General features: G+C 41.5%; 1 protein-coding gene across 1 annotated transcript in view; it reads left to right on the top strand.

The window, feature by feature from the left end:
* The window catches only part of FARSB (phenylalanyl-tRNA synthetase subunit beta), a 69,502-nt gene extending 56,972 nt beyond the window's left edge, over positions 1 to 12,530 (top strand). Inside the window, exon 17 of the mRNA XM_052656371.1 lies at positions 12,255 to 12,530. Coding sequence (XP_052512331.1) covers positions 12,255 to 12,406 — 152 coding nt within the window. The 3' untranslated portion in view covers positions 12,407 to 12,530. The remainder of the gene's footprint in view (positions 1 to 12,254) is intronic.
* Positions 12,531 to 17,504: the final 4,974 nt, after the last annotated feature.

Raw genomic sequence — 17,504 nt, 5'->3', positions numbered from 1 at the left:
TAAGCCCATATTAATACCTCCATTCCAGTTCAACACCTTAGGGTTCATTGCAGTTTTCTCCCTTTCAGTATTTGTACCTCACTTCTCCAACAGTGAAAAACCCAGTTCCCATGATTCGTCATTTATTCACTTACTTGCTCATTGCCCCTGTTTGTAACTGAACCCTCTCTTGTACCCTTAGTGTCTGCCCAGCTTATCACTCACTCTCAGACTCTAGCGGCCCTGTGCCTTCTCACTTGGGGCTGCCCCCTCTCATCTGTGGAGGCCCTCCCTGCCCCCTGTAGCTCTGACACCCAGTGCCCACCCCAAGAATGGGGATCTCTGCCTTCCTTGGCCCCTTTAGGGCTAGATTATTCTGGAAGCGGGGAGAGGACTCTGTAAGTCTTAAGAAACTTTTCTTGGCAGGGAGGCTGTTACTAAAGTGAAAGGGAGAAAGTAGTTATATATGGTGGTGCTTTTTTGGAAGTGGTATAATATAGGAGATATACTTCTGGGCTTATCTTATATAGTTTCTGCCTTAGACCTGGAATCAGCTATATTGCCAAGTGGCCCTGGTTTCCTTTAGTGAGAAATCAAATTTAGATCACAATCTAGGCGCTAAGGTTGCTCATTGCTACTGAGTGAGTCTTTGTTTCTAGGACTTTCAAAATGCAGAGCTGAGGAAAACCTTTTTGTAAAAAAAATCCTATTTTTTAAAGAAAAACATTGATTTCATATGGACAGTTCCAGTTTATATTTAGGATCAGAGGATTTTTACTTAATATGTTGGTCATTATCTTTATAAGGTTTTTTTTTTCACATTGAAAATCTTGGTTCCTGATGAATTTATATTATTATTCTATCTGTCTTTATTCAGAATAATAGTTATTATTACTAATAATATAATTGTTAGAAACAGTTTAAAGCTTTATCTTCAGTTCTTTTTGTATTTAGATAGCCTACAATAAAGTACATTTTGACCTTTATTTTCCCAGTATTTTTATTTTTCTTTTCCTTTTTTTTTCTTTCAGACATTTATTTTTAGTACATCACTGATATTTCCCAGTATTTTTAACAGGCAAGACTGTAGAAGCCTTAAACAATGCTTGTGCTGGTATTTTGTAAATCTCATATTAATTCAGAGTCTGCTTTGTTTAAAAATGAGAAATGCATATTTTACTGTGGATTCTGGGGCAGTATGGAAGCAGAACCTTAATCAAGTATCTGTTAATATCTGTCTTCTCTGGAGTTTCTTTCATCTGTCAGCACATTTCTCCTGTCCCCCTGTTAGGCTGCCTTTAGAGAGATAGGCTTCTATATATTATATCATTGCTGGAATCCCACAGATTAACATTCATTTAAAGCATTCCTGATAATTTTCTATAAATGACAGGCAGACGATCTGACTCCATTCAGGCAGGTCCCTGTTGTGGTTTAGATCTTGATGAATTAGTTTGCTTTACCTTAGTGTTCATTAGCTGTGGTCTAGTCTCCCCCTCTTGAGAAATAAAGTGTAATAGTCACTTGGGTGACTTGGACAACCTGTCCCCCTCCTAGAAACATCTCCAAGCACCCACCAGCCCTGGTTGGTCGTGGGTCAGGGTCAGGAATGTCATCGTCTTGCCGGGGGTTCTTCGAGGCCAGATAGGCTGCGTGTGAGGTGGGCGGTTTGTCTTCAGACCCCAGCCCTCCAGCACTTAAAGCCTTGGTGGCCCATCCTATGTCTTAGTTTTTCCTTCTTCCATTCCTTCCTACCCCTCCAGGACTCTCATTGTAAACATTCTGCCTTTTTTTAAAAAAGGAAAATTTCATTTCAAGAAAGGATCTGACTTGAGGTTCAGTTGATACATACCAGTGTGAACTTGCTTTAATTTTTGGCACTTTCTCATTCATTGTAAAAGGAGAAAATTTGGTCCCTTTACGGAAATGTTAGGTTATTAGCTTTAAAAAGGGTGGGCCAAATTTAGTGGAATAGAAAAACTCTCTCCACCTTCTGAAACGACACCTGTTTGACAGCCATGCACACACTTCCTTATGTTTAGGAACAGGGGAAAGGAGAAATGTGGGAAACAGCAACACGGCCCAGTATATTAGCAAATGTTGTTGTTGTTTAGTTGCTAAGTCGTATCTAACTCTCTGCAACCCATGGACTGTAGCCTGTCAGGCTCCTCTGTCCATGGGATTTTCCAGGCAAGAATAGTGGACTGAGTTGCCAGTTCCTTCTCCAGGGGATCTTCCCGACCCAGGGATCGAACCCAGGTCTCCTGCATTGCAGGCAGACGCTTTACCATCTGAGCCACAAGGGAAGCATCAGCAAATAGATAGACATCAATTAATTATTTGCCTTTCATTACACAGTAAACTGTGACTGTAGTTACAGTATTTTTATTTTGAGTGATGTTGAAGCCAGCCATAAAGAATAAATAGTTGAGCAAAAATAGAAGATAAAATGCCTTGCTCTGAATGTCTCTAGAACTTCCTATTTCCTGTTCTGTGAGACCAGTTTTGATGTGCCCAGTATTCATCAGTAGCTGTTAAATGTTTTATCAGTGTTGTTATCACAGCCACTGTACCTTGGTATTCTTCTTCCAGAAGACAAAGTTTTCTGCTCATTCTCTTAATTCCCAAAGGGTCCTAGCTTGTTTATGAATTGTATTCTCTGAGCAAAGATTCTCCCTTAGAATTATCTTCCTGGACTGCTTTGATGCTTTTTTTTTTTTTTTCGGTTCCATCAGTGGAACCGAAATGAGAAGTAATTGGTACTATACAAGGGACAATTTTTTTAAAAAAATCAATGTTGTACAGAGCAAGATCAGTTCAGTTCAGTAGCTCAGTTGTATTTGACTTTGTGACTGCATGGACTGCAGCACACCAGGCTTCCCTGTCCATCACCAACTCCCGGAGCTTACTCAAACTCATGTCCATTGAGTCAGTGATGCCATCCAGCCATCAGGATAATCATATTAAGTTTGTGGTTTGTTGGTCCTACTATTGCTAGAAGTCCATCGTTTAACATTTTGATATGTAATGAACTATACAATAATTAGCATTGTTTTACTTGTGTGGTACTACCTTTGGTGAAGAAGGAGCAAGAAGTATTAATAACATATATGTTACAAGAACCCTATTTGTAGTAATGAATAACTGGAAACACTGCCAAGATTAAATACTTGAAAAACAGTTTGGCAAATGACATATAAATATAATGGAATGTGATAACATGTAAATATAAACTAAGCTGGAAAAGCAGATGTTAAGATGATACAAATTCTTACTAAAATGCAAGGGAAGAATATACTTTATTGGGCCCTAGGGGGCATGATCGCCAGTGAGGTATCACCTGTGATGGATTATAGTAACAGTAACTCCTGTGTGTTGGGTCAGGTTCTTCTGTAGTGTTCGCCCAGGTGATTTAGGACTTAATCCCTTTGTGCCAGTTTCTTCATCTGTAAAATGGGAATGATAGTATCTGTCCTGTCTCTACAGGGAGAGACAGACTGAGAACTTGGAAAGCATTTTGGAATGGCTGATCAATCCCCAGAGTTCCCTCAGGGTAGATGTTAGATCTGCCCTTCAGAAAGTCATCTTTGGCTAAAAGTCACAGACTCAAGAAGGAACTGGGTTCTCAGCTTGACTGTTACCTGGCTGGCTGGTTTTAACCTCTTTGGTATCCATTTTCTCATATCTGAGATAAACATGGACAAAATCACTGCCAGGGTCATTTCCAGTTTTAAGATTCTGCAGGAGTTTAAATGTGTCAGAAGTAGCCTCTGCCACAGGGTCTAACGTAACAGCGCACTTTCTTCCCCTTTTTAGATGGTGTTACTGTGGTGCTTCTTTATCCACTCAAATTATTCCAGCCTTGTTTCAGGAATCTGAAACTTACTCTTTAAGGATGCCTGTCTTAGATGGGATAAGCTCTAGGTTTGTCCATATTATGGTAATAATATTGCAGAGCATATGTTATTACGTCCTAAGGCTAGTGGTTGTTGGTCTTTTATTTAAGTGTTGTTCGTTTATTTAATTTTAAACCAGAAGAAGTTTGCACACAGGAAATGGACAGCTTGACCAAAAGTTTGAAAACACTATTCGTAGGCCTTCTGTGCCTCAGGCCACACACCGAGGTGCTCACTCTTGGGCCTATACTGTTGCCTGCCTTGGGCAGGTCTACTAATCTTCTTGTGCTTTGCTTTTTCCATCTGTAACTTGCTTGTCCTTGGGGGCTTGGCCAGGGCTGCACTGGGACCGAGTCACTCCCTTTACTGGGGATGGAAGATGAGTCGAAAGTAGGGTACTTTGTTTTCACAATCTCATTATTGTTTTCTTTCTCTTCTTACATGCCCTACTTGTCAGCTGAAATTTAATTCTGAAACTACAGCACATCTGTCCTAATGGCATGCTTGAAGTTATGTTTATTCCATGTTGGCCAAAAGTCTCAATTGAAAAGTTAACTAATTGTGAAGTTATAGATACAGTCTCAAATACACACCATTTCGTCTTTCCTTAATTAGCGTAGAGTAGTCTCTTTATTGTTGTTTTTATTCTTTCATTATAACTGTGGAGAAAGTAATAAATTCTGCATATTTTGCTGTCCTTTGACAGTTTTTATCAGATGAAAGAGCTGGAAAGACCCATTTTATTGATCCTGGGAAGAAGGATGATCTATACCTTTTATTTTTGAAGTTGTGATTCTGTATCTGTCCTGTGAACATTTAAGAAATGTGAAAATTTGGGGGGAAATGATTTAAGTGCAAGACAGATATAGGATGAGGGTGTTATTTTAGAATTTTGTTCAGTCACTCAGGTCATAAGTAAAAGACATGGGGGATTTGCTGCCAAGGATTCAGGGGCATTTCGGGCACCCAGGCTAGAAGGACCTTCACAAAGACTGGAACGAGGTGCCAGCATGGAGCTGTCTTTCCAGGTCAGCTGCCTGCATTACGCAGCCTCTCTGTGCGACTGCTTTCCTCCTCAGCAGTAAGGCTGTAACAGGGAAGAGTGAAACCTGACTCCATGCTGGATCTGTTTCTTTGACTTTGTTGTTCAGTCGCGCAGTCAAGTCTGACTCTTTGCGACCCCATGGACTGCAGTGTGCCAGGCTTCCCTGTCCATCACAGTTTGCTGGAGTTTGCTCAAACCCATGTCCATTGAGTGGGTGAGACCATCCAACCATCTCATCCTCTGTCACCCCCTTCTCCAGCCCCCCAGTCTTTCCTTGGTATGTATGAGACAAACATAGCTAAGATTAGACTTTAAAATAGATTCTAAGAGTGGTGATCATTTTGTGATGTATAGAAATATTGAGTCACCATGCTGTGCCCCTGGAACTAACACGGTGTTGTAGGTCAGTTACACTGTAATAAAAAAAAAGTTAATAAAATGACAAATGTCAAAAGGTGATAGCCATGGAAATAAATTATAAATTTCCTTATACTAAGTAAAACTGGGAAATTTTGCAGTCAGGATTCTAAATGTTTAGTCATCAGGTGACTGTGGTGATCTATTTAAAAAAATGATTCCTTGTTGAAGACATTTCTCCATTAGTTAGAAGCTAGGTAATCTGGACTTTTCTGATTTCCTTTTTAAGCATAAAGCCCAACAGGACTCAGTCCTTATTTGCAGGACAGATTTTGCCCTGCCCTGTTGATAGAAATACACTCATCTCACACATTAGCAAAGTAATGCTCAAAATTCTCCAAGCCAGGCTTCAAAGTATGTGAACCATGAACTTCCAGATGTTCAAGCAGGATTTAGAAAAGGCAGAGGACCCAGAGATCAAATTGCCAATATCCGTTGGATCATCAAAAAAGCAAGAGTTCCAGAAAAACATCTACTTTTGCTTTATTGACTACACCAAAGCCTTTGACTGTGTGGATCACAACAAACTGTTAAAGAAATGGGACTACCAGACACCTTACGTGCCTCCTGAGAAATCTGTATGCAGGTCAAGAAGCAACAATTAGAACTGGACATAGAACAACAGACTGGTTCCAAATCAGGAAAGAAGTATGTCAAGGCTGTATATTGTCACCCTGCTTACTTAACTTATATGCAGGAGACATCATGCGAAATGCCGGGCTGGATGAAGCACAAGCTGGAAAAACTGGGAAAAACATCAATAACCTGAGATATGCAGATGTCACCACCCTTATGGCAGAAAGTGAAGAAGAACTAAAAAGTCTCTTGATGACAGTGAAGGAGAAGAGTGAAAAAATTGGCTTAAAACTCAACATTCAGAAAACTAAGATCATGGCATCCAGTCCCTTCACTTCATGCCAAATAGACGGGGAAACAGTGGAAACAGTGTCAGACTTTATTTTTGGGGGCTCCAAAATCACTGCAGATGGTGATTGCAGCCATGAAATTAAAAGACGCTTGCTCCTTAGAAGAAAAACTATGACCAACCTAGACAGCATATTAAAAAGCAGACAACATTACTTTGCCAACAAAGGTCTGTCTAGTCAAGGCTATGGTTTTTCCAGTGGTCATGTATGGATGTGAAAGTTGGACTATGAAGAAAGCTGAGCACCGAAGAATTGATGCTTTTGAACTGTGGTATTGGAGAAGACTCTTGAGAGTCCCTTGGACTGCAAGGAGATCCAACCAGTCAATCCTAAGGGAAATCAGTCTTGAATATTCAATGGAAGGACTGATGCTGAAGCTCCAATACTTTGGCCACTTGATGCTAAGAACTGACTCATTGGAAAAGACCCTGATGATGGGAAAGATTGAAGGCGGGAGGAGAAAGGGACGACAGAGGATGAGATGGTTGGATGGCATCACCAACTCAATGGACATGAGTTTAAATAAGCTCTAAGAGTTGGTGATGGACAGGGAAGCATGGCATGCTGCAGTCCTTTGAGTTGCAAAGAGTCAGACTCGACTGAGTGACTGAACTGAACTGATTGATAAAATGTCACTGTGAGCACAGGCTCCCTCTCTGAGCCCGTGCGGTGGGGGTAAGTGGGCCCACTGCTCTCCTGTCCAGTTGCCTACGACTTAAGGGTTAATGATGTCTGCAGGTGTGTGTTGGGATTAGCACTGTAAAGTTGTGTAAGGGGCTTTTCTTTCTTTTGATCTTCAGAAAGGGATGAAAGATAGCCATTACACTCAAGGGATTAGGCCCCCTCTCTTTAAAGACTTTAGGTGCCATAAATATTTCACATCATATGTAAGGTGAAGACTTCTGTATGTCTGGGGAAAGTGGGTGTTTTATATTACCAGTTGGAAATTATTTAGTCTCCACTTACAAATTAAATGGTCTTTGCAGAGAACTTTTCTTCCAATCTGGAGTATACTAAGATCTGGGAAAAAATGTGTGTGTTTATATCATGGTAGTTATGGCAGTTTTTCCTCCTGATGTTCCTAAACCTTTTTCTTTTTATGAGTTAATGTCTTACCTATATTGTGCCTTTCCCCCTTGGGTGGTCCCTCATTGCATTGAGGCACTCTAGAAAACAATAAAAAAAACTCCTGGTTCTAAAATTTTGAGAACCTCCACCCTTAAGAATGATACCTTGCTCACATAAGTGTGTGGTCAGTTTTCTTAAGCCCTATATTTTATCTTCCTTTTTCCTTTAAATTATTTAGAAAAGGAAAGTGAGGTTGATGTGCTCACAACATAGTCATAGTTACTACCTTATCAAAAACGGGGGGGAAACCAGGAAAAAGTCCTTCGTGGAAAATTATGATCAGAGCCCCATTCTGCTCTTGGCCTGTCACCTAGTCTGTCAGTTTCACTCCAGAAATAGAACACTGGGTTTTCTTTTTTTTCCCTTTCGTGTGATTTCCTAGGCTGGGTTATTGGACCACGGACTGGATAATTTTATATATATATAGTTGTATTAGAATTAGAGACTTGGTAGATGGAAAGGATTGGGTTTGAGTGGGTGCTGGCCCAAGAGTCAGGCTGTTAAGTGATTTTTCCTTCCTCCCATCCTATATTATTTACATAGTCATTTAGAACAGATTTAAAACGCTTTCTCTTGGCCCAGTGGCTTACTCTATCTATATAACTTTGCATTTTGTGTTTGTCCTTGAATTCAGAGGCTTATGGATGGTTATTTTTATTAAAGCTCATGATAGTAGCTTCTGTTACTTGCTGTGATGTGTATGATATACTGACATTCCTTCTCCAGTGTTCTTCACCCTCCTTTTAGTTTTGTTCTTTTTATTATGGAAAATTTGAATGATAAAGTACCAGATTGCCAGCAGTTACAATTATGTGGGTGTGAACCTCAAAGCATATACTAGTAATGTGAAGAAAGGGAAAAGTAAAACTGTACAAGTCGGTGATTTTTAGAGATGGATTAAATAAAGTACCAAATGAATTAGTTGAAAACAGTCGATGGCGGGCAGGGGGGTGGTGGGTGGGCAGTGGGCAGAGGGGTGTTAAAGATTAAGGAATTAAGAGCTTCATGCTTGAGAACACCAAGGAGCTTTCAGATTAGGGGTCTGCTCAGTTACCGCCTTAAGCTTGTGCTTCCGATGCTTCACACAATTACAGGAATAAACTCTATGCGTCAAGCTTATCCAAACTTCGGGCCTATAATATTACTCCGAAAGAAAAATGAGGGCAAAAAGAAACTGTGAAAGGTGTTTGGCAACGAGCAAGAGAGGGAGCTCACAAACTCTTTGAAGGTCAATTAGCCAGAAAATGTGCTAAAGACTGGGTGCTGTGCCGGATTACTGGCCCAAGAATTCCCCCAAGGTCCTCACAGTGGTCCTGCCGTTTCAGCACAGGAGACAATTACAGACCTGGAGGAGATGCTACAAAAGCTTTAATTAAGGGACTTACTTACACCCCACTAAGTTCTGGAAATTAAATTCTTGTTTGTGCTTAACTGACGTTTCTTTTGTGTGGGTTTCCACATGTATTTCAACAGAGAACACTCATTTTCCCCAAATCTGTTTTTCCGTTGGAAGCCATTTTGCTGTGATGGATACCATCAAAGCTGAGGGTTTAATCAGGATAAAGAACTGGGTAGAAAACTGGGCTGAGAGGTTTTTTGGCTGGAGAGGTTTTGGTCACAGGTTGAAAATTGTAGTATTTATGTACCTTGGTACAACAGTAAACCAGGAACTCTGGGCTTAAATGAATGATTAAAAGAAGGCAGTTTGTAGAACTCACGTTTCAGAATCCCCCTTCACAGGGCAGCGTGGTTTCACTTGAATTTAATAACTTTATGATTCTATACCCAGTAGGCTTCTCTTTCTCCAAAAATAATTTTGTTTGCTGGTGAGATAAAAGGGGCCTCCGGCTATCATCCAGGTCTGATTTTTCATAAGCTTACACCCATGTTTAGGTTCCATTCAGATGTCATTTCTTTTACTTCTGGAAAGACTGATTCAGGTTGCCTGGCTCCTGGCTGGAGCGCACTGATGTGCTGAGTGCCCCCCTCCTGCTGATGAAGGAGGCGCGCCTATCTTTGAACTCGGCCCTAATTGCTGCCTTAGCGGGGGTGTGTTCACTTTTTTTGTTGTTGTTAGTGAAGCATTTCTCTCTCTCATCTGCCCTTCTTTGAAGCCATTCACTTCTGCCTGCAAAGTTTGGTTTGAACCATAAAGATTTTTTTTAAAGCACTAAGAAATGCTTATGTTCTAGTAACTTAAAATTTTCTTTCAGTATTTCTGGTTCACATACAGCATCAGTCAGGTGGTACAGTGTCTCTCTGTACCCCTTACAAACTTGAAGGCACTTTTGTGTGCCTCTCAATTTATGTCTGAAGAAGAGAGGCCTTCAGCCTTCCGCTAACTTAACAGAGGCATCAATCAAAAAATCGTAAGACTTTGTTAAATATGAAAAAGGGCAAGAAAAGTGAAAATTGTCATCATGGTTTAAAACGGTTTTTGACACAGTGAAGTTATACAGAAACCCCACCACTGGGTTTAGTTTTTACGTGTGGATGGGCAGGGGAGGATCGGCATTGGATGCGAGGGCGAAGGATCCCCTTGGGAGCCCCGCACTGGGCAGCAGCTCCTCTGCAGGGAGGCCCTCTGACCCCAGGCAGTTGTGGAGGCTGAGACTTTTGATATTGGTGTCATTGACCATGTTCCCACACTTGGATGTATTTGAAATAATGCATGATATGGTTTTCAGTTCTTTTTGCCTTTCTTTGGAAAGGAGGAACATTCTGGTGATATGAATGTTTTTGTTTGATCAAGTTTTTAACCAGTTAGTGAGCTCTAGTAGAGTTCAGTGCCGACTTCTGGAGAGAGGGCCAGCTGGCATTGTCATGCTTGCTAGCTAAAGAAGAACGTCACTGAATTTTGCTTTAAAAAGCGCTGATTTGAAAAGTTGTTTTATGAACTAAAAATTCGAAGTTCTTATCTCGCGGGCTTTATTTTGCTAACATTGTAGAACAGCACATCTGGGTTAGATTCTAAAATAGTTTGGTTTTATGCTTCAGTTAAAATGAATCCAATCAAATTGGAATTGGAAGACAGATAAAAAGGGAGGATTTTGGTACAGTGAGGATTCTTAAACATAGCAAGGTTATCAGGAAAGTTCTTCAAAACTTCCTCTCTGAATGGCCTTTAAAAATAGGCTTTTTTAGATACTGTGGTTTATTCAGATAGAATTCTATGTAAGGGTTGTAACTCTACAATTCTTGGTTATACTGCTCACCACCAACCCTTTTAAAAACTTGTCATTTGAAGATTTATTTGGTGTGAGAGGGGGTGGTCTTTTCTTTTTTTTTTTGGTCACATTGTATGGCGTGTGGAATCTTAGTTCCCCAACCAGGAGCTGAACCCTTGTCCCCTGCATTGGGAGCACTGATTCTTAACCACCGGACTGCCAGCAAAGTCAAACTTAAGTTCGTTTGGCCTGTTTTTTGTCTTTTAAGTTAGGTTTTTATTTTGACAGAATTAAAACATGCAATCTTTGTCAGATTTAACAGTGTTGGTAGTCACTAAGACCATACATTATCAATGAGTATGCTTTCTGTATTATTTCATGTGACCCCTCTCTCCAAGTGTGGATTAATGCACACAGCCAAACCATTATGAACTTCAAATGCAGTTCATTGAAATTCTTGCTTTTAATAGTAAAGCAGAATTACTTAGTTTGGGGAGATATGAGAAGCAGACCACCTTATATCTCAGCTGGGTTGCTTTGGGGTTCTTTAAGAATGATAGTTAAAAATGTTTTTCAGGAATGGAAACAAACACCCTTCCTAAGTCTCCAGCAGACTCTGACTTGATGGTAACTGCCCCCCCCCCCCCCCCCCAACACACCAGTTCTGCGTTTCTTCATTGTCCTGACCTTGGAGCCATTAGCAGGGACTCTGCTGGCTACTCTTTCATAAATAATGCACTCGCTCAGAAATGGCAGGCTGGAGGCTTGTGGCCCGGTGTTTTTATAGTTCATACGAGTAGACGTTTTGGTTGAGTCAGTGGGGAGCTGTGGACCTGATCCATTTTCAAGCTGGTGGTGAGAGAAACGAGTCAGCGTTTGCTTTCCCTCAGTAGAGTGTGGAGCGTTGCGACATGACTGTGCGGGGGCCTGGGTGTCTGTCTGCTCGTCTTTTAGCTGTTTAAACCTCAAGAACTGTTTCTGGGCTAGTCAGCCATATCTGTGTCATTGGCACCCGAGTGAAGATGGAACTTTCTGCCTGTCTTGAGTAAATCAGAGGTCAGGCCAGCCCTGTGTTGGGGCTAGCCTTTGCCGCGGTTTACAGTAGATGTACCAGAACTTCTCAGAAGGTTCTTTTGCCCACAGGAATGTGGGTCACATTCTGGTCCAAGGCCTGCGCCTGCTGAGGACAGTGCAGCTTGTGTTCTTTGTGGAATGAGGTAGAAAAGAGTGCTGTCCTGAACAGGACGTGAATTCAGTGTAGACTCTGCATCCAGCAAGCATTACTATGAAGAACCTGTTTCAGAACAGGTTCTTTGCAGGCACGGTGGGGGTTGGTCTTACATTTCATTTTCCCTTTGTCCTCTTTCGGAGCAGTTCCTCGTCTGCACACCCACCCCCCGCCCCAAGTCTCCTCCCAGCTCCGTTCCTTCAGTCTCCTCCTCTTCATCCTGTCTGGACCACTGCAATAAAAACGCAGGGTCCCCACTTTCATGTTTGCCCCTAACCTTTTCCTTATAAAGGTATCTTGAAGAAAATGCTTCTTTTTAAGACCAGAGAGTGCGAGGGAGCGCTGTGGTTTCATGGCCAGGAGTTTAAAGAATAGTTATTTTTTAAAGGCGACTAGCAAGCTTTCGGTGTTAAATGTCTTGACATTTTCGCCTGGGGAAGCACTGATTCTTCTCTCCCTGTCCTTCAGGCCCTTTGTTCTTCCCCGGGCGATGTGCGGAGATCTTTGCCCGGGGTCAGAGCATCGGGAAGCTGGGAGTCCTTCATCCTGACGTTATCACCAAGTTCGAGCTGACTATGCCCTGCTCCTGCGTGGAAATCAACATTGAGCCGTTTTTGTGAAGATGAATCTCTGCTGTGGGGTTGTCTACCCGAGGGTCTTTCTCCTCCTGGATGCCCTTTAGTCGTCCCCACAGGAAGTCCACTTGTGCATTGATGTTGAATAAAGTAGAAAGCAGTGTCTGGCTCCGTGGGTGATGATACCATTCCCATGACCAGCCAGCTTGTACCACACACATGGGGTGTCGGTGTGAAGGTGCCTTGTCCGTGAAGGCCAGCAGGAGAGCCAGTCCAGAGAATCAGGAATGCTCCTCACATGTCAGAGCTTCCGCCATCGCCATCACTTCTGCAATCCGGGATCCCGTTCTTTGCCCTGATGAAATGAGAGAGCTGATTAGCGCACACGTTTGAGGTCAACTCGGGATTTTTATTTTTTGACATTTGATGTGTGTTCATCATTGGGAAACAATAATATAACAGCATTTTTAGAAAACCTTTAGGAATCGGTGATGGTCTAGTAGTTACAGCCTTTGGAGTCATTTAAAAGAAAAATGCACACATATTCAAAATATTTGAGTGTGGATACGTGGAGACAGCTAGATGAGTTTAAAGGGAGACACTGGTACCTGGGCCCTGTGAATGTTAAACAGTATAAAGCTTACTTTTGCCCTAGGCCCCACATTTTACTGTGGTCAGTGTTATAAAGTCATGGTTTTAAATACTCAATACAGCTAGTAGTTTCTGTCGTATTTTATAGGGAGGTATTAGATCTCTCTTCTGAAGCTAAGCTTCTGCCAGTCTGTCTTGTCTTACCCCCTAACTTACTTTAATATTTTGATCTAGAATCCTCCAGTAGGTACCATGTATTTCAAAAGCTAGATGAAATGTTTGAGAAAAGTTCTTAATTACCACCAAGATGAGATATGAAACAAAATAAAATGTAAAACTCTAAAAGTCCCCATAGAAATAGCTAACAAGGATAGACAGAAATTATGTTTATGGAGTTTTTGTGGCACCTAATACTGAGACCATATTCCTACCATGAATCAGGGCAGCAGTGTCCAACTTAGCAAGGTTTATGAACACACAGACTGTCATCGGTTCCTTCCCAATCCTGTTGTAAGCAGATCTTCACATTTTCAGTAATGAAGTGAGGTACAACCATAAAAAATAATGCTCTTCAAAGGGTTTGTATCTAGCAAGAAATCTATAAAATTTCTTATAACTTGACAACCCAATTTTTAAAAATAGACAAAAGATTTGAACACATTTTCCTAAAGAAGATAAATAAGCACATGAGAAGATGCTTAACATCACTAGTCATCAGGGAAATGCAAATTAAAAAAATGGCTAAAATTTTTAAAAACTGACTGTAGCAAGTGTTGGTGTGACTGGAGCAACTGGAACTGTCATGTGTGGCTGGTGGGAATGTATAGAGATACAGCCACTTTGGAAAATAGTTTGGCAATGTGTTACATCATGAAACATACATCTGCCATCTAGCTGTTCTGCTCCTAGGCTTACTTATGGCCATACAGAGAGTTTTACGTGGCTATTCACAGCAGTGTTATTCAGATGACTGGATACAAACAGATGAACAGATAAATATAGTATATTTATACTATGGAATACATCACAGCCCCCAGATACATCACAGTCCTTTTTTAAAGGAATGAACTATTGATACTCAAAACATGAATGACTAAGCACTACATTAAGTGAAAGAAGCCAGACACAAGACTATGTGTGATTGCATTTATATGAAGAGCTGGAAAAGTCAAAGGCAGATTGATTGGCTGGAGCCTGTGGAAGGGAAATGGACTGCAAAGAATTAAGAGTTAACTCGGGTTTGGGGTAATCGGAATATCTGTACCTTAAATAAGGTGGTTTTAGTAGTTAAGTAGGTTATACCTCATTAAAGCTAGGAGACAAAAGTTAGTGCAACTTTTGTATTTTGATGTGAACACCAGCAGATGTACGCTTAGGGTAGAAGAGCATGAATTTCAGAATCAGCATGTCAGCTTGTGATGGCTTACTGCTCCACTACCATTAGTGAGACATTGTTTCCCAGGTTCAAGTTCACTGATTGCAATCAGGGTTTGTGAGTCAGGATAGCCATTGTTGAAGTGGGTGGAACCATTAATTCTGTTGGCAGCCACTGATACCTGTGTATCCCAGCAGGAAAGGGGAACAATCAACTCCAGCCACCATGTGGCATTCCTGCCCTCTGAAGCAGGAAGCAGTAGGAAGAAAAACAGTATTGGGTACATTAGATGGAGAACCTTCACTTACAAGTCGAGGCTCCACAGCAAGATGGTCTTATACTTGTGCCTGTTAGTGTTTCGAACTGGAGCCAGAGCAGTCTGTGGGCACTACCTGCCAGAAAGCTTTCACTGGAGAAGACACACCTGCCTAGTAAAAACTGGGAGCCCTCATATTAAAAGGGAAGTTAGATATAATTGATTTTTGTTCTAGCTTACAGATAATTTCTTCAGCCTGATTTTCCTGCATTATTCTAGTTTATTGAGTATTTTCACATGTGATTTTTGTCTCAACGCATTAATTCTTTGGTTTAACAGGTGTAGGTCAGAGTTAGAATAGGGATTCTCCCTGACTTATAGGAAGAGAACAGCTGACATTCAGAGAAATTAATAATGTGCCCAGAAGTCACACGGCAATAAGTGGATTTGTGACACCTGGTAAGAGGGACGTGGGACCCACATCTGAGTGTTTTGTGTTATTTACCTATTTATCCAAACGTGTTTTTTTAAATGTTTTGTTTTTTATATATAAAATACTAAAAAAAAGACAAAAAAATAAGAACTCTTCACTACTTTAAAAAACTATACCAAGTAAGACCATCCAAGTAAGGGTAAGCTAATCTACCCTTCCTCTTGCAATCCTCTATCTAATCATTGTTAACGATTTAGTTTATGTTGTTCCTGACATTTTCCTTAGTTTGAACAGTCAGACCCATATACATGCTCACAGTTCTGGGGTCATGCTCTGCTTACTGGTTTGCAACAAGTTTTGGCTTCTACTTTCCATAGTGCAGTCTCATGACATTTCACTTAATATGCCCCATTTTTCCAGGCCAGTACCTTCCTTTAGACCTACCTCATTCTTTTATATCATGCAAAAGTCTTGTGTGGATGTCCACAATCTGGTCAGCTATGCTTGTTGATGAATCTTCAGTTGTTTCCAACTCCGCAAGAGTAAGCAGTGCTCCGGTTGACTTCCCTATGCCTCCCCCTAAAACAACAGTCTTAGGGACCACGAGAAACCTGCCCTAAAGCACACAAGACTATAAACATCCACACTTGGTATTATCTTAGGTACCTGAATACCACACTGGCAAGGCGCAGAGCTAGCAAACTTCAGAAACCATGATGAGGAGTGTACCCAGAAGGGCCTTGCCTCAGGAGTGGGGAGAAGACTCGAGACTAAATGTCACTCTAGTTCCACCTAAAAAATCTTAGGACCCAGAAGAATCAAAACTATTTTCAAGGAATGAATTGCATCCTGGAACAAAGCTTAAGAATATGTATAGTCAGACAAGATACCCAGCACCCAAGAATCTCAACTTCACAGTATCTGGCATCCAATAAAAAATTATGAGGCAGGTGAAGTCGCCAATACAACCAATAAGGAGGAAAGTGAATTTCAAGAATTAAAAATGACATAGCTGATCAAACTAATAGATAACTCTCTTCCATATGTTTAAGAAGCCAGAGGAAAGACTGAACAGGTAGAGACATGGAAGATGGGTATTTTAAATTAATATCAGTGAAAAAACTATGATGTCTGAGATAAAACAGAAATACCCTGATGAAAATACTAATACCGATTGAATGGCAGCAGAATTGATGGACTGGCTTTGTAACAAATTCATGTTAAGCTGTGATTTTATTCCCCCCACAAGAAAAAGTCTTCCAGCCAAATATTTTTATTGGTACCTAGTTCAGATGATAAAAATGATCTGGGTTTAGTGTGCCCTAGGCAGTTTCCCTTCTCACGGCATCATCCATCTAGTTCCCAGGAGACAGACACTGGACTGGAAGCCCAGGAGGCTCTGCTCCTATTTAGGCTCACAGATGCAGGTTGATGGCATGACAGCAGTATCAACTGTCACCCTACCCCACCCCAAACACATTAAGGCTGGCTTTGTGTGTGTTAAGGAGACACTGACATTCTTTGAAACTCTTCAATGGGAAAGAAGCTGGCTTGTGCTCCATCCACGGGGACCCTGATGTCATAGCAAGAGAGCAGGACCAGCAAGTGTGTTGAGTGGGTACAGGGAAGAAGCATCCCAGCTGAAACTCCAGCTACATTCTCGCTTGTCTTGCTGGCTTCTGCATGCCATGTAGACAGGTGTGGAAAAGGAAAAAGGGATTTGGCTTTGTATGGCTTTCCCTTGTCTCACAAGGCTCCAGTTTTAAGAACTTAACTTTCTATTCATGGTCCGCATTGAGCTCTCATTCTTCTTAACATGTATCCTGTTAATAGTCAAGTCTGCACTGCAGGGCAGAGAAGACAATGGCACCCCACTCCAGTACTCTTGCCTGGAAAATCCCATGGGTGGAGGAGCCTGGAAGGCTGCAGTCCATGGGGTCGCTGAGGGTCGGACACGACTGAGCGACTTCACTTTCACTTTTCACTTTCATGCATTGGAGAAGGAAATGGCAACCCACTCCAGTGTTCTTGCCTGGAGAATCCCAGGGATGGCGGAGCCTGGTGGGCTGCTGTCTATGGGGTCGCACAGAGTCGGACACGACTGAAGCGATGCAGCAGCAGCAGCAGCAGCACTGCAGGGGTGCCCTACTTGCAGAAAACAATGCATGTGCGCTATATCCTAAAGACTCTATTAGGGAGCCTTATGAAGAGCTGCCATATGATTTTTAAGCAGCAAACTCCGTAGTGCACTTAAAGTTCAAGCTTAACCAACCAAAACAGAGGCAGCTTTTATGAAAAGATCTATTTCCTAAAATGAGAAATGTCTGCACCCTCATTCCACTTTGTTCTGGTTAACCTCATACTAGAGAACCAGGGCTTTATTTGTAATCATTTATTTCCAGTTGGTATGTGCTAAGTCGCTTCAGTCGTGTCCAACTCTTTGTGACCCTAGGGACTGTAGCCCACCAGGCTCCTCTGTCCATGGGCT

This window comes from Budorcas taxicolor, chromosome 2 (assembly GCF_023091745.1).
Source record: "Budorcas taxicolor isolate Tak-1 chromosome 2, Takin1.1, whole genome shotgun sequence".
Classification (NCBI taxonomy): domain Eukaryota; kingdom Metazoa; phylum Chordata; class Mammalia; order Artiodactyla; family Bovidae; genus Budorcas; species Budorcas taxicolor.
The sequence above is the reverse complement of the archived record's forward strand: the minus strand, read 5'-3'. Positions and strand labels throughout refer to the sequence as shown.